The sequence below is a fragment of the Cygnus olor genome, chromosome 1, assembly GCF_009769625.2.
Source record: "Cygnus olor isolate bCygOlo1 chromosome 1, bCygOlo1.pri.v2, whole genome shotgun sequence".
NCBI lineage: Eukaryota > Metazoa > Chordata > Aves > Anseriformes > Anatidae > Cygnus > Cygnus olor.
This window is the reverse complement of record NC_049169.1, coordinates 16933607-16959083: the sequence shown is the minus strand read 5'-3', so window position 1 is coordinate 16959083 and position 25477 is coordinate 16933607. Positions and strand designations below refer to the sequence as shown.

The 25477-nt window shown below is 40.6% G+C and overlaps 1 protein-coding gene across 2 annotated transcripts in view; it reads right to left on the bottom strand.

The window, feature by feature from the left end:
* Positions 1-25271, bottom strand: part of TBC1D22A (TBC1 domain family member 22A) — a 175410-nt gene extending 150139 nt beyond the window's left edge. The window contains exons 1-4 of one of the 2 annotated variants that reach the window (XM_040549067.1): positions 25018-25271; positions 21603-21659; positions 19809-20149; positions 18872-19051 (exon numbers count right to left, since the gene is read on the bottom strand). In XM_040549067.1, coding sequence (XP_040405001.1) covers positions 18872-19051; positions 19809-20149; positions 21603-21659; positions 25018-25079 — 640 coding nt within the window. In that variant the 5' untranslated portion in view covers positions 25080-25271. The remainder of the gene's footprint in view (positions 1-18871; positions 19052-19808; positions 20150-21602; positions 21660-25017) is intronic. The other variant, XM_040549060.1, reaches the window with a different exon arrangement.
* Positions 25272-25477: the final 206 nt, after the last annotated feature.

Sequence of the window (25477 nt, the reverse complement as noted above, 5' to 3'; positions counted from 1 at the left end):
TGGGAGTAAAAACATACACCAGAGGCTAAGCACCTCTGTTTTACAACAAAGCAGTTATTTAAAACAGGCCCTTAGACTGGTTGTCCACAGTACAGGAGTTTGGAGGGAAAAAACTCCTCACATCCTTCCATGCTGAGGGTAAATAGAAGAACTGTTTAAGTTTCTCTGCCACAGCCCCATTCTCTCTGGGTGCTCTTTTTACACCTGGGCTGTCTGCTGGGCCTCCAGAATCTTTGACAATATATTTGAAAAAGGCATTACTTTTAAACATTTTGCAGGTTGTTTCTCTCAAACGTTTTTTTTTTTTAGCAGTTTCCATACGCTGGTAGGATTTCTATTCTATTCTACTCTCCTTGGCTGAGAACTTCACCTTTTCGGAGGCTGTCTTCTTGCACTTAATAACCTCTTCTACTCTGTTGTCATGCCATAAAGGATCCTTCTGAACTTTCTGGTTTTGCTTCCATAAGTGGTAATTGCTTTCAGTACAGAAGCTGTTAGACAGATGCCTGCACAACTGAGAGCTAAGTCAGTTCCACCACATACCATTACCCCCTGGTACGGTTATTCTACTTTTGCACAAACATCGCCTGCTGTCCTGTACCGCTGTCCTCCAACCCTGCAGAATCTCAGACTATTCCACCACTGTACAAAATGCTGGTTGCAACTTTTCACTACATTGAGCTCAACAAGCGTTTTGCCACCGTGAGATAGCGCACATTACAACTGAAAGAGGTTATGCAAGAATTCTTATCGGGTGTAGCAGCGAGCTTTCATGGGTATCACCCAAAAAGCGTACAGTCCGACCCTCGTGCACCACAGTTGTTAAAGCATCGATTCGCATCGTGCTTTCCTCTGATGGTTCAACACCATCAAATCAGGAGCAAAAAAAGAATAACCCTGCCCTTCCCGACAAGGATCACAAAAGCAGAAAAGCTGGTCTTAGAACAGTCAGTCTTAACGCTACTGCAGCATACAATAAAAATGCTTCTGAGGACAAGAGAGGTAGAACAAAGTGAAGCATATACACAGCATACCTTTAGAGATGCAAGGGAAAATTTGTCCGTGAAACTAGACTAACAAGACCGTTAAAATACATTAAATATGTGCACATTTTGAAATACGTGCATAACCGTTTTTAAGATGCACTTTATCCTTACAAGCTACCCATCAGATCACTTTGCAATTTCAAATGATGACATGTAATTGAAATATGTGCTTTCAGTCTTAGCTGGATTTGGGACATATGAGACTCCATGAAAATGAGCTGGAGAGGAGAAGGGTGAAATCATTCCAACATTCTTATCTCAAAATTAAAATTTAAGTCCTAGTCTGTAAGTCACCACAGTATCACAATTTTGGGATCCAATTTGCATTAACTTTTCCTTTAAACTCCTAGTTCTTCCCTTTTCTTCCCATGTCTCCAATTGACGATTCAACTTTTCCACCAAGAAATGCTAAATACATTCATATTCTACAGTACCTTGTAACAGAAAATCCAAGTAAGGCTGAATTTTCCCCATCTAATACATGATTAAAAAAAAAAATTAAATAAAGAAGTTCCATACTGGGCCAATATGTAACACACAGCATGTTCAAGGCAGCAAATAGTTAGAAATTAATTTGTCAAGAACACAAAAGCTCCACAAAAACATACGAATGCCTGACAGAAGTCAGAAGTTTAATTCAAGCAAATAAATCCAAAAAGATGTTATGCAAAGAAAAATCTATTTGATTACACATATAAAAAGAACACATTTCCAAGAAACAGAAGCAAACAAGAAACTTGACAAAACATTGTTAGAAAACAGGCATGATATGCTGTCGTTATAAATAGCCTTGACACAATAAAAATCAGGATGTCAGCTCCCATGACATCCAATACCTCCCTCCTGACATCCAAAAAAGTAACATTCACCTGTGCATGCCCAAGTGTCTAGCCTTGAAAGTTGCCACAAGACCTCTGCAGCTCCTGACAGCCAAAGAAACTCTGTATCTGAGACCCATCTCACAGCTCACAGCTGGGGAGCGGAAAGGTGCTCGCCTTACCGAGAGCACACATCTGGAAGCAGAGAGATACAGAGAGGCTGGAAAAGTGAAGCCATACTTTGCCAGCCTGTCAGCTTGCTATATAGGGAAGCTGTTACCCCTTCAACCTGTCTACCTGAAGTTTTCATTTCCTTCCTTTCCTGAAAAATGTTTGCCTCCCCCCACTCCTCCAACACGTCTGACTTCATTCCAAGAGATTCACAATTAGGGTGAATGCCAACTAACGTAAGAGATACCCAAAATAACAAGGAGGAATGCCAACTAACGTAAAGACATACCAAAAATAACATGTTAAGAAGAAACAGGCAAACTGAAAAAGACAAAGTCAGATGACACAGCTGGAGCACTACGCCTACCAAAATACTCTAGCTGTTTGATTATTATAGTTAGCCCTTGACATTTTAGCTTTTTTTTTCATTTTAATATCACTAGAACAGTGAACTCATACTTCACGTACAACTCACGTTAATACCAAGACTTAACTTTAGCAAGTACATCTACCTAGACTTTTAAAATTCATTTACAACTTTACATCTTGACTTTTTTACAGCCCTTCACATAGCCAATCTGACTCCACTACATCAAGAAATTAACCTTTCTATGATTCAGACAAACAATTCTGCTTAGAGACGAATGCCATCAGGCCTTGGTTTCCTCAGTAATAGCACATTACTAAAATACCTCAAAAAATTATCTGAAGATTCTGCAGTATGTGACACATTCCAAAGCTATAATTAGAAATCCAATTATGTTTACACCAGTACTGGAGAGTGAATATTTAGATAGTATTTTAAAAGAATAAAAAGCAATTATATGGATAAAGGCTTAAATGGCACCCAAAGGAAGGGAAATTATATACAGTACTTAGAATAAAATTAATATGTCTATAGCTTAACGTTAACACACAATGCACAAGCTTCATCTGATCAAACAAATTCCGAAAACAACACCACAACTTTGGCCCTTCTTTAACCACTGACGCAATAAACGCTCTAGTCTTACTCCAAGTCATCGTTGATAAGCATGATCAATATAATGTCAAAGAACCACCAAAGCTGGATATTGTTAAGACATCATCGAAGACAGAACAGCCATCCAGTGGTCAAAATGAAGAGTCTCAGTACAAGGTACATTTAAATTCTGAAACATTTTTACTCATCCATTTTTGCTAATAATGAAGGTAATGGATGAATACAAATAGCATTTTTATGTAATTATTTCTTTCAGGAGAACATTCCTACAGTACTTATCCAAATGCAACTGTAATTACGGGAAAAAAAGGAATATTTGTTAACTACAGGTCTCCTTTAAACTGATCACTATAAGTTCTACATAGTAATAGGAACTGGTACTATTTTATGAAAAAGCTTAATACTGCTTTTTCTTTCAAACAAATACTCATGTGAAGCTTTTTATCCCATTTTCATTCATAACAGTGCCTTGGCAAAGAAGAAACCACTTCAAATAAGTTCTGAAGAAAGGACTTTGAGTTTTTGGGGGTTTGTTTGTTTTTCAATTTATGGCATTTTCATACCCATGATATAGTTAAGACTGACAAGAAAGAACAAAATTAGGAGCAAACAAAGAACAAATGTAAAGCTACAACTTTGCTTCTGTGTAGGGTACAAATAGCCTCTGACAACACAGGAAATTTATTAATTTTTATTGCCTAGAACGTAGAAGTACAGAAACAGACGTGAAGGTGTAGCTCTCAAACTTGGGAATTTATATCTGGTAAAAAGACTATCTTTACTATGTATGTCTACCTTACAGTTTTTAAGCCTTTAAATCAAGGCATTAGAAGAAATCTATCCTTAACCAACATATAGAGAGTACCAAGGAAACGTACTTGCATTTATATTTGAAACTTGTCATCTATCTAATATCTAATTAAGCATTAAATTTTTTGTCATTGGTTGAAATGTTAGATTATGCCTAGTGAAAGCATAATTTCAATTTATTGTCATTACACTAACTCCTGTCCCTTATAGATTTCCCAAGGAATTAGCTGTCCCAGTTATGAGCTGAAAACATGCTCCCTGGCACAGGATTTCTTCAATAGTATTAATGCCACCTACAAATCAGGTTCACATTTTCAATCAAGATAGTACTGCAAAATATCCTTGCTTCAATAGAAATAATGTTTTCTCAAAATTCCAGAACAAGGAGGTACTCTGTTACAAATTATTTGGAAAGTGAGCAGTTGTAAAAAAAAACAAAAACAAACAACCACAGATATGATCATTTCCTAAAAGGGCAAGCATAGAAATAAATTCGACCTATTGTTTCACAGCTGATATTAGCCAGATCTAAGAGAAGTATCTGTAAAACTCTGCCTAAAAAGTTTGATGAGAAGCTCAACACGGACCACCAATGTGCACTTGCAGCCCAGAAAGCCAACCTTATCCTGGGCTGCAGCAAAAGAAACGTGGGGAGGGCCTCTTTGTCAGGGGGTGTATGGATAGGACAAGGGGGAATGGTTTTAAACTAAAGGAGGGTAGAATTCGATAAGATATAAGGAAGAAATTCTTTACTATGAGGATGCATTGGGTTTACATGGCAATGTTTTGGTAGCAGGGGGGCTGCAGGGGTGGCCTCTGTAAGCAGAGCCCAGAAGCTGCCCCATGTCAGATCAGAGCCAGCTCCAGACGACTCCAAAGGGACCCACTGCTGGCTAGAGCTGAGCCAGTGACAGACACTGTTTGTGCCTCTGGGAGGACATGTTAAAGAAAATAAAAAATAAATAAAAAAAAAAAAACTGCTGCACAACAGCAGCTGGGAGAGAGGAGTGAGAACCAGCCCTGCAGCCCCCAAGGTCAGTGCAGCAGGAGGGCAGGAGGTGCTCCAGGCACACAGCAGCAGTTCCCCTGCGGCCTCTGGAGAGGCCCCTGGTGGAGCAGGCTGTCCCCCTGCAGCCCATGGGTCCCACATGGAGCAGATCTCCACGCTGCAGCCCATGGAGGAGCCCCCGGTGGAGCAGGTGGATGTGGCCTGGAGGAGGCTGCAGCCCATGGAGAGCCCCCGCAGGAGCAGGCCCCAGGCCGGAGCTGCAGCCTGTGGAGAGGAGCCCATGCAGGAGCAGGGGGCCTGGGGGGAGCTGCCGCCCGTGGGGGACCCAAGTTGGAGAAGTTCACACCTGAGGGATGGACCCCGTGGTACGGAGCCATGTGGGAGCAGTGCTTGAAGAGCTGCTGCCTGTGGGCAGCCCCCGCAGGCTCAGTTCAGGAAGGACGGCATCCCGTGGGAGGGACCCCACGTGGAGCAGGGGCAGGGAGTGACCGTGAAGGAGCGGCAGGGATGAAGCGTCAGGGACTGACCGCAGCCCCCAGTCCCCATTCCCCTGTGCTGCTCGGGGGGAGGACGTAGAAGAGAGGGTGGATGGGGAAAGGTGCTTTTAGTTTGCTTTTAGTATCTCACTGCTCCAGTCTGCTTGTGACAGGCAATAAATGATATTAATCTTCCTTATGATGATCCTGTTTGATCCATGGCAGTAATTGCTGAGTGATCTCCCTGGCCTTATCTCAACTCTTGAGCCCTTTCCATCGTATTTTCGCCCCCTTTGAGGAGGGGGAGTGAGAGAAAGGTTGTGGTTCAGCTGCCCAGCTGAGTAAAACCACCACAGAGGGTGGCAAGGCCCTGGCACAGGCTGCCCAGAGAAGCTGTGGATGCCCCATCCCTGGAGGTGTTCAAGGCCAGGCTGGATGGGGCTTTGGGCAGCCTGGTCTGATGGGAGGTGTCCCTGCCCATGGCAGGGGGTTGGAACTGGGTGGTCTTTAAGGTCCCTTCCAACCCACACCACGATCCTATGAAAAAAACTCTCAGATTGAAAGGCTACTTTCTGAATCGACACTATGAAGCCCAGTTACTACTCTATCGTTGAGCTGGCTTATCATTTTATATAATTCTGTGACCAATCAAAATATTTATAAATCACCACATATATTACACCAAAAAAAATCTCCCTTTGCTATCACTAGCCAATTGTCACTTCTGCGTAGGAGACAGCATATACTTTGCAGAAACACTCTTGGGTTTGGATGTCTTATTTCTAAGAGATAATAAGATTGTGCATAAATGTCTCAAATTGACATAATTTGTTTAATTTGGTGAAGAAAAACATGGTTTTAGCTGGTTTACTACAATACATTCAAGCATGCTTATTCTCTCAAGAAGAAAATGTTTGAAGCAATTATTCTAAAGGAAATCTTAGGACACTATGCTGATGTAAAGATCCTTCATATTCCATAAATATTTCATAGGGCATTATACAAAGAAAACACACCATTAATTTACCAGCTTTATAACCCCAAGAGCTATTACCAGAGTTATTACCCACTACAGCTAACACACACATGGGGGAACAGCAAAGTCTACAAGCATTTCTCGTGGAACTACAAGCTCATCATTCTATCAGCTACAAATAAATAAATAAATAAATCAGGGGATATTAAGGGAGTTCACAATTTCTCTGTATGCATTATTCATTTTTGATACAGCTGTTATTTCATTGCGATTACTGTAAACGGCTACATGAAGTGATGGCCTGCATGAACAATTCCACGATAGATATGATAAACTAGATTTACATGTTTTATGCTCCTATAACATAAATTCCTTGGATAATTTAACTATACAAAACTAGAAAATTCTTTCCGGAGAACAGATTCATGGATCTGCAGCTCCCCCAGCTGCACGTTATAATACAGGCAGAACATATAGAAAATAGCTTTAATAAAGGGCTTGTTATTACTATGGCAACCACAGCAACTGGTTTCCAAAATGAATAATAGCTCTGTTAGGCGCTTCATTAATTTTTTTTTCAGGCAAACACTGCCCTTAATCTTTTCAATGGAACAAAGAGTTATTCTGAATGCATGCAGAAAACAGAAAATAAAGTCCAAGCAAATGTTGTAAATACATGGTAAGACCCTTTCCAGGACCTTTGCTAGAAGTGAGCAGGAAAGTACAATTTGCCAGGTATTTTGTGAAGAGAACTGGAAAACCAGAAGTAGATGAGATTGGTGTTAGAAGGCAAAAGAAAGCAAGTGAACAGTCGATTAGGAAAATGAAGGCAAAAGGAAGGCTACTAAACCCAGTAAGAAAGAATCACAACAGGGGAAGCCAGCAATGTAAATACTGAGCCACAAAATTCATAGTTGTCCACAGGAGCAAGCATTAGAGAGCTTCTCCCACTAAAAAAAAAATAATAAAACATTATAAAAAAACACATGAAACGGTAAGGTCAACCTGCAAGGTACATTTATCTCCAACATCAGAATATCAGAGAAACAAAGAGTTCCTTTCTGTCACTTCCCTCGGTATCTCTGGCTAAACAGGAAAGCTGCTGATAAACTCTATGATGTAGAGAAAGGAGGATCCTGACCAGACAAGGAATCTCATGTGGAATTACACCTAACGGGCTAGAGTTACGCTAGAGATCACTTCCTCTGTATAAACTCAAAGTTGAACTTGTGAAAATCAAATGAACACACAGGCAATCTAACAAAAATTAATTGAAGTGAATGAATTGACTTAGTCATCCAAAACAGTTTACAGATTGCATTTCAGCTACTGAGCTCCATGCCACTTTGAGGCATCTGACATTTTAGTGTTTCCAGCCTTTGAGAAGAACTAATGTCTGATGATCAGTTCACAGGCTAGTAGGATTGCACTGCATTCCTCCCAAATGTTTCATGGATTGGGAAAGACAGGAAACAGGACTGAATCGCAGTTTGTGGCCGAGCGCTGAGGGCGCTGGAGAAGTTAAATTTAGCTCGCACTTCACAAAAAAAGAAAAATTGGTGGTATGTCTGAGAAACCCTTTTACTCCTGTCTTCAATGCCAGCACTAACCAAGCACAAACATCCAGCTGTGAAAGAACCTTGTCTATGCCTACACTGAACATAAGACTTCCAACTGAATCACTGAAGTAAAGGCTCATAATTAAAGCAGTAAGAGCTACAAAATTTTTTAAACATTCAAGATCAGGCTTAAAAGCTTTTCCCTAATTTCTCACCTCTATCACAACAAATTCCTGTAAAACGCTAACTGTAATCCACACAAGTTTTTCCTCAGTTGGCAGTGAGCATTCATTGTATCACAAGAGTAGTTTTGCATTAGTGTTAAAACAAGTGTGAGGCCGTTTCTAACCAATAATCGCTATCAGGAAGGCAGCACAGCAGGATACACAGAGAAATATGCTCTACTGTGATTACTTTCCCAGGCAATAACAGCTTAACAAGTATTTTTAGATATATAGATATATCTCAAACTTTAGAAGTACGCTTTGATAGAAAACACTTTTCATATTTAAGCTCTCTTCCATGTACTTCTAAAACAAGCAGATACAGTAGTTCTCCCTTTAATTTACACCAGCCTCTGTTCCAGGTTAAGTTGGTAAACATAACCATCATAATAAGCACTACACTTTCATACTGACAAAACACAGCAGCAAGAAACAGTAAATAATAATAGTAATGCACGGCTTTTGATTGCAGGAAAATGTAATTATTTTTAAAGGATTTAAAGTTACATCTTGCAGTAACAATTCTGTCTTTCTTCTAGGCATTCTGCACAATCTGAACTATTAAATTTTAATTTCAAAGGGTGCTTCTTCATGTTTGAAGCCTTCACATTTTTTCTTGTAGAAGTTTCCAGTAATACTCCTTAAAAAAATTAGATTTCAATCTGTTTGTATGTGTGAAGAATGGTATCCTCTAAAGGAGGCATATTTAACACACTATACTGATGTTTCAGAAAGTATTCACCAGATCTAGGTATCTTATGAGAACTTCATACTCTAACTTAGGTTCTGTGTTTTCTTTACTGAACATCAAAAGAAACCAAAATCACAGGGACAAAGCATCAACCCATTTTCTGGAGATGACAGCTAATTCCTACAATATGGCAAAATATTTGCAGAAAGATTAATATGTGAATGCCTCAGTGGATGCACAAATTCAAGTTGCTGCTAATGAACTAAGTAGCTATGAATTTTCTGTTTGATTAACAGTGGAAGAGACAGTGGCCATAAAAACAGGATGAATTATACCGCCTTGAGCCTCCATAAACTGACTTACAAGCAGGATGTGCCACTCGTTACAGCACATCAGTTCTTAATCTTGATGATCAAAAATTTCAGGGACTATAGAAAGTTCAAACTTCTGAATAGCCTCACTGAAGACAATCCCAGTAATTTCCTCCCCTGCTGCACTGCTTGCACAATGGCAGAGGGAACAATCAAGGCTGTTCCCTCAGAGCATCTATGGCTATCACGGGGAATACTGAACTTCTTCCCTGAGTCTCCTTTAATAACGATACTGCAGATTTCACATAGCACCTGCATATGTTCAGCTTTCATGACACTACCAGGTAAGAAAAGGAGATAGCATACCTAAGAAAAACAAACAAAAAAAAAAAACAAGAATACTTCATCATCACAGAATAGTTTTCTTTCTCCCAACTCAACCAGAGTGAAAAAATCCTTCTGAATGATATCGTCTACAATATGTTCAGGCTTAAAGATGATTTTTGAACAGCTGATCAGAAATCAATAAAAGAAAGGGTATACGGTCTGCTAAAACTTTATCTGACACACAAAAAAAACTTTTAACTAACTGAATTCTGCAATTTGTTGTGGAATATTGTGCAATTCCTGTGATTTTTTGATGATCACATACAGGAAACCACCAAAGTAAATTTTGTGTGCACAACAGGAATTTAGATATAATTTTTGGATTATACTTTTTCTGACAGTAATCCCATAGCATCAGTTGAAGATTCGGTCCACACTGTAATCCTCTATATTACAATACTTTTGGAAATAGAATTAGTACAGAACTCCGTATCTTGCTGAGAAGAAGATGAGCATAACATGGGAATTCTAAAGATTATGCCAAGTAAGCATTTATTTTTGAGTGGTGTTCAGATCAATGATTTTAATCTAGATGATATTAATCTCCATGGGATTCAGCACAAAGGAGAACTAATTTTATTCTTTATACCATGCAGCTGTAATTGATAAAATACAAGTAAGAGCTTCTCAAGTTACAGGTATCTACTGAAAGTAGTCCACAAACCAGGAACTAGTGCTCTTTGGTATAGTCTATAATGTCCCATATTCATTAATCAAGTCATACCAAATACCATAGCTCACAAAAGAAGGGGTGGAGAAGCAAGGATTTAAGATATTGCCTCCTTTTCCAGAACTGAAAAAAAGGGGAAGATTATTTTGTTTGTTAATGGAATCTGCAGCTGTTCAATCTTAGTGTTTTCCACCCACCCTCCCCACAGCAAAATCTTAACTCAATGATGGGTGCCATTCGGAACAGGAGTCTCTGCTCAAGTCAAAATGAACAACGCTTTTTTAAAAAGAACACGATGCAAACCTACGTTTTCTCTGCCCAAAGGAGATGTTGATTCCAACTACATTTTTTGTCCATTCACTTCCAGAAACTATTTCTTGGTTGAATAATTTCCACCAGGTAAGTATAATCAAAACACAGATGTTTAATACAACCCAAAAAAGAACACCAAAACTACATAACAACAACATGCAATTCAGTACCAATTTGTCTTGGAATTATATAGGTTATGTTGCTTTAACGTATATAATGCCAGACAACTGATATCACACACTGTATGTTCATCAAGCAATGATAAACACGAAAACTAAAACTAGCGAGTCTGCACTAGATTACAATTAGACTGGATACTGAAAAATGTATTTTTGCTTTTCCTATTACTGTGTATTCTGATGTCTAGTTGAGCAAAAGATTAATTTAAACAATCCTTGGTCTTACTGTGAGAGCAAAGGAATTAATAACTGTAAAGCCTTCCACTACAATGAAGAACTAATTAAATGTCAGGGCACCTAAAATTTTACTACCATATGTGAGAGAGACAAATGACATCAATGCAGATATTTACTGATGTTTTCAGATCAATCAAATGGCTAAAGTTATGACTTGCACAGTTGTGAAGGTTATGATGCAGATGTGTATGGCTTCTCTCCCTGCACCATTGTATCCTGAAGTAAAAATTATGATGCTCTTCACTTTTTCCTGCTTAGACTAGACATAAAAGAGGTGATTCTCACACTACATTTAGCACTGGGGCGACCTCTCCTTGAATAGTGCCTGCAGTTCTGGGCTCAACAATACAAAAGGGACATTAAGACAGTTGAATGTATCCAGAGCAGGGCAACAAAAATGGTAAAAAGGCCAGAAGGCATGTCCTGTGAGGAGAAGCTGAGAACACTTTGGTTGTCTAGTCTGGAGAAAAAAAGGCCGAGAATCAACCTCATTGCTCTCTACAACTTCCAGAGGAGGTGAGGTGGAGAGGGAGGCGGTGGTCTCGTGTTCTATCATTTGTCACCTGAGAGAAGAGACCACCACTCCCATTGCTGCTTCTTCTCAGGTAGCTGTAGAGAGCGATGAGGTCTCCCCTCAGCCTCCTTTTCTCCAGACTAAACAACCCCAACTTTCTCAGTCACTCCTCGTATGTCTTGTTTTCTAGTCCCTTTGCCAGCTTCCTTGCAAGAAGGAAGGGGGAGAGATGAAGAGATCTCTGCACACACTTGAGCAACTCGATATCCTTCTTACATGGAGGGGCCCAAAACCAGGCACGCTGCTGGCTCCCAGCTTGTTTTCTGCCAGGTAACTTCCCAGTCACTCCTCCCCAAGCCTATACTGCTGCGTGGGGTTGTCAGGATCCAAATGCAGCAGCCAGCACTCAGCCTTGGTTAAATGCCACACAACGGTATGGAGACCATCCATCTAGGCTACCCAGATCCCCCTGCAGAGCCTTCTTACCTTCACGCATATCAGCAGTCCCACTTAACTTGGAATTGTCTGCAAACTTACTGAGGGTGCACTCGATCCCCTCCTCCAGACCACTGCCAACACTAAATAACTGGCCCCACCACCGGACCCTGGTGAATGCCCCCAGCAGCTGGCATCAATGGGACTGAACTCCCATCACCACGACTCGTTGAGCCCAGCCAGCCACTCCTTCACCCAGCAAACCGCACGCCTGGCCAAGCCACGAGCAGCCAGTTTCTCCAGGGGAACACTGTGGGAAATGGTGTGATGCCCCATGCCTGCCAGTGTTCAAAAGGCATTTAGATAATGCTCTTAATAACACCTTTTAACTTTTGGTCACCGCTGACGCAGTCAAGACAGTTGGACTCTGATCGCTCTATGTCCCTTCCAACTGAACTACTCTAATTACACAGAGTGGAGGAAGAAAATTATTTTTAAAGAAATATGGACTTCTCAGACATGCTGAGATTGAAACGTTTGCTGTATTTTACTGTATTGCCAGTGGGTGTAAAGAGAATTAAATAACTGAAGAAAATATTAGAAAAAATGAACTCAAATTACAAACGTTGTAATACAAAAGGGTTTTATTCTGGTCTGTTTGCTTGGATAATCTTGCAGGTAGAGTTAAAGAAATGTAAGAAGTTACAACTATTGTCATGCTGAGTACCTTCCAAATGACACTGTACTATAACCAACCTATGATCATGAAATTCTTCTAACTTCCCAGGCTTCAATCTTAACACATACATTTCAGTAGAAGTTTGCTAGCTATAAAGCCAACCAAAACAGCAGAGCAAATTACTACTACTATGGAGTTGCAACTTTTGCAACCTCTTTAAAGAAAGAATTTACTTTAAATATCTGTAACAACACTTCCTAGTTTATCTTCTCTGAAGATGTAAATTTAGCAAAGAACACTCTCTTCCTCTAATTATATGCTAACAACACTATCTGGCTTTCAGGAGTTGCAGTCCGGCTTAATTTATTACTAAAGTAATTATTTTAACTGATATTTTGAACACTGGGAAATGGAGGCACGGAGACCAGTGACAAGTGGTGATCCTCAGGGATCAGTATTGGGACCGGTGCTGTGTAACATCTTTATCGGTGACATGGACAGTGGGATGGAGCGCACCCCCAGCAACTTTGCTGATGACACCAAGCTGTGTGGCGCGGCCGGCACGCAGGAGGGAAGGGATGCCATCCAGAGGGACCTGGACAGGCCTGAGAGGTGGGCCTGTGCAAACCTCGTGAGGTTCAACAAGGCCAATGCAAGGCCCTGCACCTGGGTTGGGGCAATCCCAAGCACAAACACAGGCTGGGCGGAGAATAGACTGAGAGCAGTACTGATGAGAAGGACTTGGAGTTGGTTAATAACAAGCTCACCATGAGCCGCCATTGTGCACTTGCCAGACAAAAAGCCAACCATGTCCTGGGCTGCATTAACAGAGGCATAATCAGCAGGGTCAAGAGAGGTGATTGTCCCCCTCTGCTCTGCTCTCATGAGACCTCACCTGGAGCCCTGCTTTCAGCTCTGGGGCCCCCAGCACATGGACCTGTTTGAGCAAGTCCAGAGGAAGGTCAGGAGGATGACTGGAGGGCTGGAGCAGCTTTCCTGTGAGGACAGGCTGAGGAAGTTCGCATTTTTCAGCCTGGAGAAAAAAACAATCCCAGGAGGCCTTATATCAGCCTTCTAGTACCTGGAGGGGGCCTACAGGAAAGCTGGGGAGGGATTCGGTCAAAGATCGTACTGATAGGACAATCAGGCAATGGCTTTAAACTAAAAGAGGGTAGATTTAGATTAGATATCAGGAAGAAATTCTTCACTCAGAGGGTGGTGAGGCCCTGGCACAGGCTGCCCAGAGAAGCTGTGGATGCCCCATCCCTGGAGGTGTTCAAGGCCAGGCTGGATGGGGCTTTGGGCAACCTGGTCTGGTGGGAGGTGTCCCTGCCCATGGCAGGGGGTTGGAATTAGAATGGTTTAGGTTGGAAAGGCCCTTAAAGATCATCTATGATTCTATGATTTATTTAGATACACACACACATACACCTGAGATCAGACACATTACAGAAACAGAGGAAAAACAAAAAGGAAAGAAGAAGTTTAACAAAAAAAAAATCAAGACTGATCAAGACTGATCCAATACAGAGCAGTAGTTACAAAAGCCCTAACACTACAACCCATGACAAGCACACAGGGGGTGGTGGTGCAAGGGGAGCGGGAGGAAGCACAGAAGTTCACTGTTCAAACACTGTTTGACCTCACTTTCATCTCACCTACTGTGAAGAAATATGAAAAACATTTAAATACAGCAATATATTGAGTTGCTAACACCTGCAAGAACATGTAAGAAAGGGGAGATGTTAATTAACAAGATGAAGAAGGAAAATAACCAAACAGTAATTTGTTGAAATAGTGTTTCATTTTAATGGCTTTTATACAGTATTTAGCTCTTGAAACAGAAACAAGTCAAGACATACTGAAACTATCTACATAGTAGCTACTATATTTACTCATAAATTCTAGATTTATTTAAATACAGACTAAATATGCGTAAAGTAAATTTTGAGTGTGTATGATGGATAGAAAACACAAAATGAAACTCTGAAAAAAAAATGGAAGAAAAATAGCCAAAAGGCTATCTTTTTAAGTTAAATCACTGTGGGCCAAAAATAGTAGCTGTTCATTGCAGTCAGCCTTTTCAAAAGAAAAATACAAAAACACAAAAACTTAAAAGTAAGGCATACAGAAAATGAGAGTATTTAGTGGAAGACAGCAAAATCGTCTTTAAGTGTAAGAAGAGATACATCAGCAGAGATTTTCAACAAATGAAAAGATACCTCAGTAGAATAAAGACACCTATTAAGAAATGTTGGCATCTTGTTCTTGTGTAAAATAGTAAAAGTAATGAAGAGATGACACAGATTTCCAGTATAACCAAGATATTAGAGCACAATAAGACATATGCAAGTTAAAAACTCTACGATAAAAAGGGTCATTAATAATCATAAAGACAACTGTCAGTAACAAAAAACAAAAACATAGCAAACTTTTCAGATTAGGAATATGATTTTTTACTATGTGAATAATTATTATGTAATGCAATGACTAATACGTCAATTGAGTATCCTGACAAAAGGAGAAATAAATTTTCCAGAGACAAACTACGCAAAATCCTTTCAGAAACAATTTCAAGAACTTATTTTCAATTTTAATTAGGTGATAACAATAAATTATTACTTTTAAATTGAAATATCCTAGTAAAGAAGTAATCAGAATAAATGCTGATTATTATGTGAAACCACAAGTTATTAAGCCAAGGCATGGAAAATAGGAGCACAAAATACTAATCCTGCAGAAAGCAATTAGCATAAGAAACCATTTAAGGATATTCAGCACTGATTTCTTTTAGAAGATACTTAATTAAAGAAAAAAAAGTTGTTCCAAAGCTTACTGATAAAGTACTGACCTTTGGTATTTTTTGTGTGTTTTTTAATTCTTGCTTCTTAGCTGCAAATGCAAGCATGTTTTGCAGATAAGCTGCCTAACAGGAATCAGAGAGAATACCTTTCAGCGATAACAGTTTGAGAAGACAGATATGACTAACAGCATGTCACATGAAGCAGGGGTTGGACAGATTTTGTTCCTTTTATGCTATATATCAACAAACTGGAAGAAGAATATACACCAATGTGATCAACTACATGTGATTCAAAACTGCAGGAGGCAAGAAAATTGAGAAACTTCTTAACCTCCCTATGCTGCTTTGTTAAAAGTCCCCTCTGCTCCTGTTAAAGCAACCGTTTGCAAGATTCTGAAAACCAAGAGCCCATTTTCAGTCATTAAAACAAGGTCCACTACAAGGAAAGGCAAGGCTTGACATGAAGTGCACCTACCTCGGGCCAACTACAAGGAAGAACGAGCAGGGGTAGATTACACAAAACAACTAGTGTGAATTGTTCTCTCTCAGTAATCTGGCCTGCAGTACCATGACTGGGAGGCTACACAGGCACATTGACCCTACAACCTATTCCGTAGCTGTGTGCTAAGCACAGCTGTGTTGCCATCTCCAGCCCCATCCTGCTTCCTGAGTTTGCACCCAGTATACCGAAGTATGATCTAACTGGCACGGGTCTGTCCTCAAGTTGTTCTCCAACCAAAACTGCTTCTTACAGCAGGCCTCTTCCAGGAGCCCTTCTTGCTGCAGCGTGATTCAGCTTGTTTAGCAGCTTTCATTTCGTAATTTTTAACTTAATGAGATTAGCTACCCCTTCTCTGCATTATATTAGTACCTGGAGGTGTGTTGCCATGCTTCTCTCTTGCAGCGCAAGTCATATACCTAATAATATAATTTCGATAGGTATTGCTTGTATTTTTTTGTTGTTGTTTTGTTTTACATATAGCTAACTGCTCCTAACATCCAATTCAAAATTATACTTTCCCCATTCTTATTAGAGGTAATAACACCAGAGCAATAGTCAAATAAGAAGTGCCAAGTGGAAAAAAGGCATATTGTTTGCATCTGTTTGCCACATAAACAACAAAGATACTTGCCAGACTTACAAGAGAAGTGGGTTAGGAGGACTTACAAGAAGACTCAGAACAACTACAAGGGCAATCATAAATTACAAGAGAGAGTCTGTTAGTTCAGCTGTATAAAACATTAGAAATGAGTTAAAGACACTTCGAGCCAAGGAAATAGCCTCTTTGTTCACAAATAAGAGTTAAGGAGTTAAGTAACCTAAAAGAATGAATTCTTTTATGTCCTGAGAATTCGGGGGGGGGGCGAGGAGGTCCTTCCTTTCCTAGCTTGTGTGCAACTATTTGTACATGGTAATTATCTGCTGTATAAAACTGTACACAGAAACTTTGAGAATGGCTCTGTCATCACATATTTATGGAATAACTACCAGCTTATTCAATTTCTGACTAAAATATATTTCTGGTATATTATTTTTCCTCAATGTGTAACACGATGGGGCTGATGGAACCTATTTCTACAACTTTAAAACCAAGCTATGGACCAAATCCTGACTCCAAAATCCATTACTGGACTTCAGTGGCTAAAATAAGTTTCACTTCCAAATTTATATATATAATTCATGTTTCTGAGAACTCTTGAGTTTTATGGTGGGAGAAAACACTTTCACAATCTTTAGTTGACATATGTGACAAACATTGCTTTCTACATTCTCTCATAAAATAATTATTATTCAAGTGTGAATGAAAGGATTTAAATTACTAATTTTGTATTACTTTGTGTTCATAGTCTGTGTTGACTTCTCACGTTATGATGAGGAAAAAAGCCTCGAGTTGAAAATGCACAATGACATTGTTTCAGTCCAGAGATTATCTTTTTTGTATCGCTCTGAAAAGACCTGTCACAATCTCTCTCAACAACATGCAAAACGTACCGAGAAAACAAAATCAGAGATATTTTGCTGCTGCTATTACTACTACTGCTGTTTCCAAGCAAAGCCAACACTACTGTAAGATGCAGAAATGAGCAGAAATTTTTGCTGAAATGTCCCCACGATGACTGACCACTAGTTCAGTCCATCAGGGTAAACAAACACCCCTCCCCACTCACATGCGAAAGAGGATGAGCCAGCTGCAACATTCTAAAAACAACAATTGTTTTCACAACACTGATTACACTCTCGCCATAGTCACAGCGACTGTACTCCTAATAAGGGATGATATTTTCTTTGATTCCTAAAATATTTTACTTTATTCCCTAGATTTCATTTAACAGGGAAATACCCCAATCAAGTTAGGCAGCAAAAGTGAAATGGGTAGGTTTAAATTAAACCTTGTCTTCCCTCTGATTTTGTAACCCTTTGTAAGCAAGGTTTCTACGATTACAATACTCTTTTAAAAAAAGTTTGTGTCAGTCACAATCACATAAAACATAACATCAGCCAGATCAAAGGAAGAAAAAGTGGTATTTGATTATCATTTGCAAGCTTATGCAAATATGCAATTTCTTTCAACACCTCAGAGTTCACAGCTGCATTGCATAAGAAATTGATATACCTCATTGAAGTGTTAAGTCTGGTCTAGTTAACATTGTTTCTATAGTTCTGCTTTGCTAGCATCAATCTCATAATAAGACACACCACAGAATGGAAAAAAGCCACAATTTGGGCTATATTATATTGTTACACTGAAGAAGTCTCATGGCAGTTAGAGGAAAGGGAAGTCTTAATGCAAGAACTGCAAACACGCAGTTTCTATGTCCTTCCGTGAGTTTCCTGAAGGTATCTTCCACAGTTGTCTAACTCAAAGTCATTTTATTTATTGTTTTGACATAAACTCCTACACTGAAGTGCCTGGCCAAGTTCTCCAAACACAGTACACTCTTTCTACTCGCTCAGATTTTCACTTTGGATACAAAGCCATTTGATTCTACGATACCCTCTCAGCACTTCCACTTACTCATCAGCTGCTAAAACGTAGTGCACAAAGGCAACGGTCACGTTATCTGACAACACATTCATTTGTTTTCACATTAACATGTTGTCAGCATTCACAGATGAGACACAGAACTACTGTATCAGTCTGAACATGAAGAATGCTCGCTGAGTAAACAAGCAGTAATACTTCTATTCCTAAACATTTTTTCACATTCATATTTTTAAGCATAAGAATCATTCCTATACTACATGCTGGTTTTTTAGTCAGGCTTTAATACTAAACACAAGTAATTATACTTCATGGTTTGTTTTTTTCCCTGAAATTTGTCCAGTAACAAGAAATCATGTGAGACAGAACAAGAAACCACCTAACATTCTACTTACTAGTAGCATGCATGCAACTTGCATATTATAAGCATGATTCCTACAACCATTCAATAATATTTTATCCTTCTTTTGCAAGATCAATTCTAAATGCTGAAAGAATTAGACCCAAACCATCAGGAAAAACAGTACAACAATCACAGAAGTTTTATAATTTCCAAGTGATTTAGAAGGAATTCATAGCTTAAACAAGAAATACTCACCAAGATTTGTGTTGGGTCCAGCGAGTAGCTGCTTAAATTTGTCTAATCGGGATGCTTCTCTTTCAGTTAATGCAGGAGTAACTGAGGTATTGAAGTCTGCCACTCCACTCACCAGGGGAGGTGTGGAAGTTTGTGGAAGAGACTGAGATCTCTGCATGGAAGAATTTTCACTAGCATTATCTGAAGGGAGAAAGAAGCATAATAGTTAGCCTTAGCTGGTAAAACGACTACTTGAATTGAACTTTTAAATTTAAAATCAAGTTCTGTTTGGGGGAAATATAAGCTCAAGCATAACACAATTTTGAACTTCAAATTACTTGGATTTAACAGGAGAAGCATTCCTCTTCCGAGCAGTGTTCCACAATTAAAACACATCAATTAGAGATCGTACTAACAGCAAAGCTAATTTACTGCTAACATCTCTGTGCTACTGAACGCTGTTTCCATCTCTCTCACCATTCTAAAAAAATAAACTCGGAAATCATTGCAATTGGTTATTTTAAAATTAATTAAAACACAGAACAGATTACATAAGGACGAACATTCCAACTATACAAATAGTTTTTCTCCAGTTTTTCAATATATTTTATACAGTGGCATTTTAATAACAATTTTTCTACGATAGTATAAATATTAATTGCATACATCTTGGTACAGTTAAGTGTTAAGACACATTCAATAGTGTAACTTCCTCCAAAAATTAAAGACTTATTGAGTCTGAAAATAATGGAGAGTAGTTATTCTTTCTTCATCTATGTATTTCTCATGCACATGCTTTATGGTTTAGCATGGAGTCCAGTGTTTCCCTCAAATCAATTAATATCACTTAATAAATTTTACCCGTGGTAAAGGTTGGGAAGGGGTTAATGCCCTAAAAGGCACATTTTATAGCTTTCCTCACTCTATTTTCAACATTTCTATTCATTTCTTAACACACCTGATGAACTCGAAGTATGACCTTCGCTGACTGATTTAACAAGCCTATTATCACCACACGCAATTGAAGGCAGCTCTGCAGATTCCACTTGTTTTTCTTCCTGTTGATGTTCTTCCTGAAATTTATGCTGTTCTTGTAACTTGCTGTGATTCTGAATTACTTTGTGAGCTGTTTCCATGACCACTTCTGTATTTAAGTTTTCAGCAGCTATTGCTAAGAGTTCATCATCATCATCCCCAAGATCCCAAGCATCACTTGTGTTACTTTCAAACTCCTGGAAGGTGCTGACTTTCTTTAGTTTCACCGGAGTTGTAGGTGGTTTTGATCCTGGCTTTATCAAGCTGTTAAAAACAAATAAACAGTGTTTAGAGAACTAGCAATGGAACAGGCAACACACTACGGATAGGGCAAAAAAAAAATAAAAACACAGAAGTCTGTGCTTGACAGCTTGACGCTATATAGGTAGCAAATATTTATCTCCCTCCATTCAAGTTGCTGTTACGTCCAACCCTGACAGAATACAGCAGAATATTCCTGAGAACAACGTCAGGTAACAACCTGACTCTTCCTGGCTTTGAACGCAAACTGGACAAATCCTTCCTTCCCTTGTCTTCAAAATAAATAAATAAATAAAGCTCAAAGTCAAATAAAAGAACTACTACCGGAATCCTTTAGGAGATGGGACACGTTACAGTTCTCTTGCTTTGTGAGCTCCTACAGAGGTTTCAGGCCTTTCCATGCAATTGCTGCATAATGACACAGCAGCGGTAATCAAGTCATCAGGCCTAGTCCCAAGCCATCACATGCAATCACGTAGTATAATCACTGTCATAAACAAATCAAGTCTCACCTTAAAACTCATTACAACTATCGTTCCTCCCCAATCAGCCACTCCAGCATGAATTTGCTTCAGAACTTTGCTCTTCTGACAGCCAGGATAATTCCCCCAGTTACCAGTCTGGGCATGCCCTATCAGCTCCTAACCTTTTGTCCCTCTGCCAAGACACAGTACAAGACAGATGAACCAAGCATCACTCCCTAGCTTGGCACTTGTCCCCATTCACTGTAACGCAGAGCAATCACATCAAATTTCAGCTAAAGGAGGTGTCGAGCCAGCCTCCCCACTCTCAAATATAAAAAAGCAGAAGCTGTCAACACGCAATAATGTATTTCGCTAAACACCTCAACCATAAGGACATGAAGACAGATGTTTGCACTAGTTCTGGGTTATTAGCATGAAATTTATGTGGTTACTAATGATGTTTCATATTTTTGCCATTTTCATGCACATCATATTCTGCTATCTAGTAATCATGATCTAAGTCAATGAACTTTAGATCACTGTAAATCTCTCCTGCCGTCTTCTCACTCACAAGTAAAATGCCCACCTTTGCCTCAAATTAATCTACACCATAATCTGATTCTATTCTTTTACAGACGGACGCACACAAAAAAACAGGCAGTCTATCAACAGAAAGATGCATACAGAAAAGCCACTTACACCTGTAAGCGCCATCTGCTAAATAAAGATTAGCATTTACCATAGATTTTTAAGGCACTGGAAACAGATAGAAGTTGGCAATCCATGTTAGGCAAGACACTGAAAAGCTTATTTGCTACTCGCAATATGGTAAACATCAGGAAGTCACAAAAGAGAAGTCAGAACAGAGAAGTCAAGATTATGACAAAAATTGAAAAAGGAAGATTAACCACCTTCTAACAAAAAGAAGAAAAGAGAAGGAGAAGACATGAGATCCGAATCACCTTAAATATTTGAGTACTAGGTTAACTTACGTTCCATGCAGCAGTGGATCAAAAGGCGGATGCTGAGCTCCGTACACATGTTGGATACTGAAGGAGAAGAGAGAGAGTGTGTAGTAAGTAATCACTAATGAAGACAACTGAAACGTTCCAGCAGTTTTCAACTTCAAAGGATCCCCTATACAACTAAAAACAATGCAGCTGAAATTGAAGCGTGTACTAAGAAGTAACTCAATAAAAATCTTAGATATGCCAAACAGGAACGCTTTTTTAAGGCCTAGAGTAACTTATATTAATTTATTGTTTTCTACAGGAATTAAAACAAGAAAAGATAGCTCCATAATAAGACAATTCCAAAGCAGCGTATATTTTCTCTTTTCTGATTTATCACTTCTTTGTTCATCTCTTGCCAAAAATAAAACAAAAATTCTCAAAGAATTGTCTATAAAGATTTCATCCTCTCTGGGTACTTGTGGCCCCAAAAACCAACCGGTCGATTCTTAACAGTCACTAAAGCAAAAGGCTGAAGAATTTAAAGAATAAACAGCATGCAAAAGATGCCCTGTTAGAGAACATAAGAGCATTAAAAGCAAATGCTTTGAAATAAATAAGCTTCCAAAGACAGATTTTTTTCTACCACAACATCTAATAATACAAAACAGCGTATTACCCTGAGTAATAAAACTCTACAAACTACAAGTTCATTTCCTCCCAGATTTCAGCTACAAATTGACTTTGTAAGTCAAAAAGCTCCACGGAAATCCCGGCAATATTTACATGCAGCCTTGTACTGAAAATTATTAATAAAAAACTCTGATTGTGAGAGAAGCAAATCATATGCAGCAGTAACACCCACCTAAATCTGTACTGAAAACCACATTACAGGAGGCAAACATGCCCTCCTGACAAATCAAAATCAATCTCAAGACCATAAATATAAGTAAGTCCAACCTTTGTAAATTTGAGGTAGAACCATGCCAAAAAGACTGCAGTCATAATAAATTTGAGGAGACTTGGATTTATACTAAAGAGGCCATACTGACAGCTGGGAAATTAACCCTAGAGATGACCGAGGGTGGTGGTTTATACACTCTTGAATTTTTTACGTAATTCCATGCAATACAAAAATTCAACCCAGCACGAGGCTTCCCACACAGCTATGTGCTGTGCCCTCCGTGGTAAAGTCTCTGCACTCCCTTCTGCTCTACGATCACGCGAGGGTCAGGCATCACCACCCACTTCCCATTGCAGCCTTGAGAATCTGCCTTTTCCTTCACACCCATTACGAACGGACATGAAGAGAATCCACCTGTACAGAAAGCAACATCAATACTCTCCTTGCCACAAAATACAAGGACACATTCTCCACAGCTTGCCCATTTTTCTGCATGTCGGCAGTAGGCGACAAATTAATCAATTCCAACCATTCACAGACCCTCTGCAATCGAGGAGAGTCAAACACGTTTTACCCCCGCAGGAACTTTGTGAAATTACAGAACAAGAAGTTCAGAGAGACGAGAACAGTCAGACCAGAAGAGTCCATTTATAACTAGAGAAACAAAACCACCGCCAGCGAGTGCTTATGGATAACTGAGAATGGAAGAAATTAAAGGACGAGCAGGATTATTTCCTATAGCATTCAAGTAACAGTAGCTTTATTGTTTATATCATTTATCTGAGAACCAAGAATACATCTCATCCGTACAAAAAGGAATGTAAGAAAACGAATTACCCCGCTGTGAGAATAGTTCAGGGATGGGAGCAGAGAACATAATTGTAAGTGTCAAAATGAGTTAATGTCGTTTTGGGGATATATTCCCTGGAAAATTTTGAATGGGAGAATACGTTTGTAGCTCTCAGCTATATGACACCTGGTTCTCCTCTTCACACTTCAGAAGCAAAGTTGAGAAATTAACAATATTTTGAAAACCATGTAGGAAAACATACTTCATAGCTTTATAGTCATATTTTAGTCTCAAGACACAACTATTTAAATTCATAAAGAAAATGGGAACCCGTCAATTCACTGTATCATGCCTTGATCACTGAGTAAATATAATACAGTTCGCAAATTTGTAACAGGATTCAACAACTTCCAATTGAGACTCCACTAGAAAATAGCTTTTTTTTTTTGTAAAGGTACTCATTATCCTCATGATTTTCCAAGTTTGCATGTGCTTCGCTAAAGGAGAAAAGTTTTTCATTTAAAACTACTTTTTCAAAGTGCTTTATTAATCTTCACTGATAGAACACGGCCAGAGAGGCTGGGAATCATTAAAGTCCCCTTCTGTCACTTTGAAAGTTCACAGTATTTGGCTAAAAACCGAGAAGTAAAAGTTTCCCATCCACCACCCAAACAGCTGACCATACTGAACTGTAGAAGAGCTGCTGTTATAGCAGCAAAAAAAATGACTTTTTACATCTATTTTCTAACCACGCTCCTTTTTCTTTTTTATCCCCATCACTCCTTGGTTTCTTATGAAGGATTTTTTCGAGGGCGTTTGGCAAGGCTAATTCAGCTACCCCTTATCTATCCACTATCAACTTTTTGACACAAGTTATTACCACAGCTTGCTGAGACAACCTTTGTTTCTCATGAAGAATCTTTTCGGAGGTGTTTGGCAAGGCTAACTCAGGCGTTTGGCAAGACTAACAGTGGCAAGGCTAACTCAGCTACTCCTTATTAACCCACGATCAACTTTTTGACACAAGCCATAGAATCATTAGGGCTAGAAAAAGCCCTCCAAGATCACCTGGTCCAACCACCCCCTACCACCAGTGTCACCCACTAAACCCTGTCCCTAAGCACCACGTCCAACCTCTCCTTGAACACCCCCAGGGACGGTGACGCCACCACCTCCCTGGGCAACCCGTCCCAATGTCTGACTGCTCTTTCTGAGAAGAAATGTCTCCTCATTTCCAGCCTGAACCTCCCCTGGCACAACTTGAGGCCATTCCCTCTAGTCCTGTCACTGGTTACCTGTGAGAAGAGGCCGACCCCCAGCTCCCCACACCTTCCTTTCAGGCAGTTGCAGAGAGCAATGAGGTCTCCCCTGAGCCCCCTCTTCCCCAGGCTCACAACCGCAGCTTGCTGAGACAACCCGCGACCTCCCAAACAGAGCAGCCCGATGCTGAAATACTTCGGGCCCCGAGCTGACACCAGCCAAACAGCGAAGGGACCGCGAGGCCCCACGCCAACTTCCCAGTCAGGACAGTGACGGGGGGGAAAGTCAGGACAGCGGAGACAGTGACAAGGTGGAAGTAAGTCCCGACAGAGAAGCCAGGCGTGTGGCCGGGGCAGGGGCCGGCAGCGAGGCGGTCCCAGCCTCCCGCCGCCCCCCCGGGCAGCTCCGGGCGGCTCCGGCCCCGCGGGAGGCGGCGGCGGCGGCGCTGGGACGGCCCCGAGGAGCCCCCGCCCGCCGGCCCCGGGCTTGCCGCCGCCCCTCACCTGCCCGGCACCTTGGCGCCGCTCCGCTTCCAGAACTGCTTCCTGCCGCCGTCGCTCGCCATGGCGGCCGTCACCTCATCCCCCCGCCCCGCGGCGCCGCGGCCCCGGCCCGCCCTCACGGCTCACTCCCCGCCATTGCTTCCCCCCGAGACGGCACTGAGCGCTGCCATCTTGGCACCGGCAAACAACCCCGCTCCTCATTCGCCCCACGAGGCGGCCCGGCGGCTCCTGCCAACCAGAAGTGAGAGTACTGCCGGGTGGCTCGCAGGGGGCCAATGGCAGCCAGGGAGCGCCGGGGAGGGCGCTCGGGGCAGAGTCCGGAATGGCGGCGGCGGGGCGGGGCGGCGCGGCGGGGCGGGGCGGGGCGGGGCGGGCAGGGGGCGGGGGGGCGCGGCTTCCGCGCTACAGATGGCGGCGGCCTTGACGGGACAGGGAGCCTTGGCTCTGTGCAGTGGTGTCT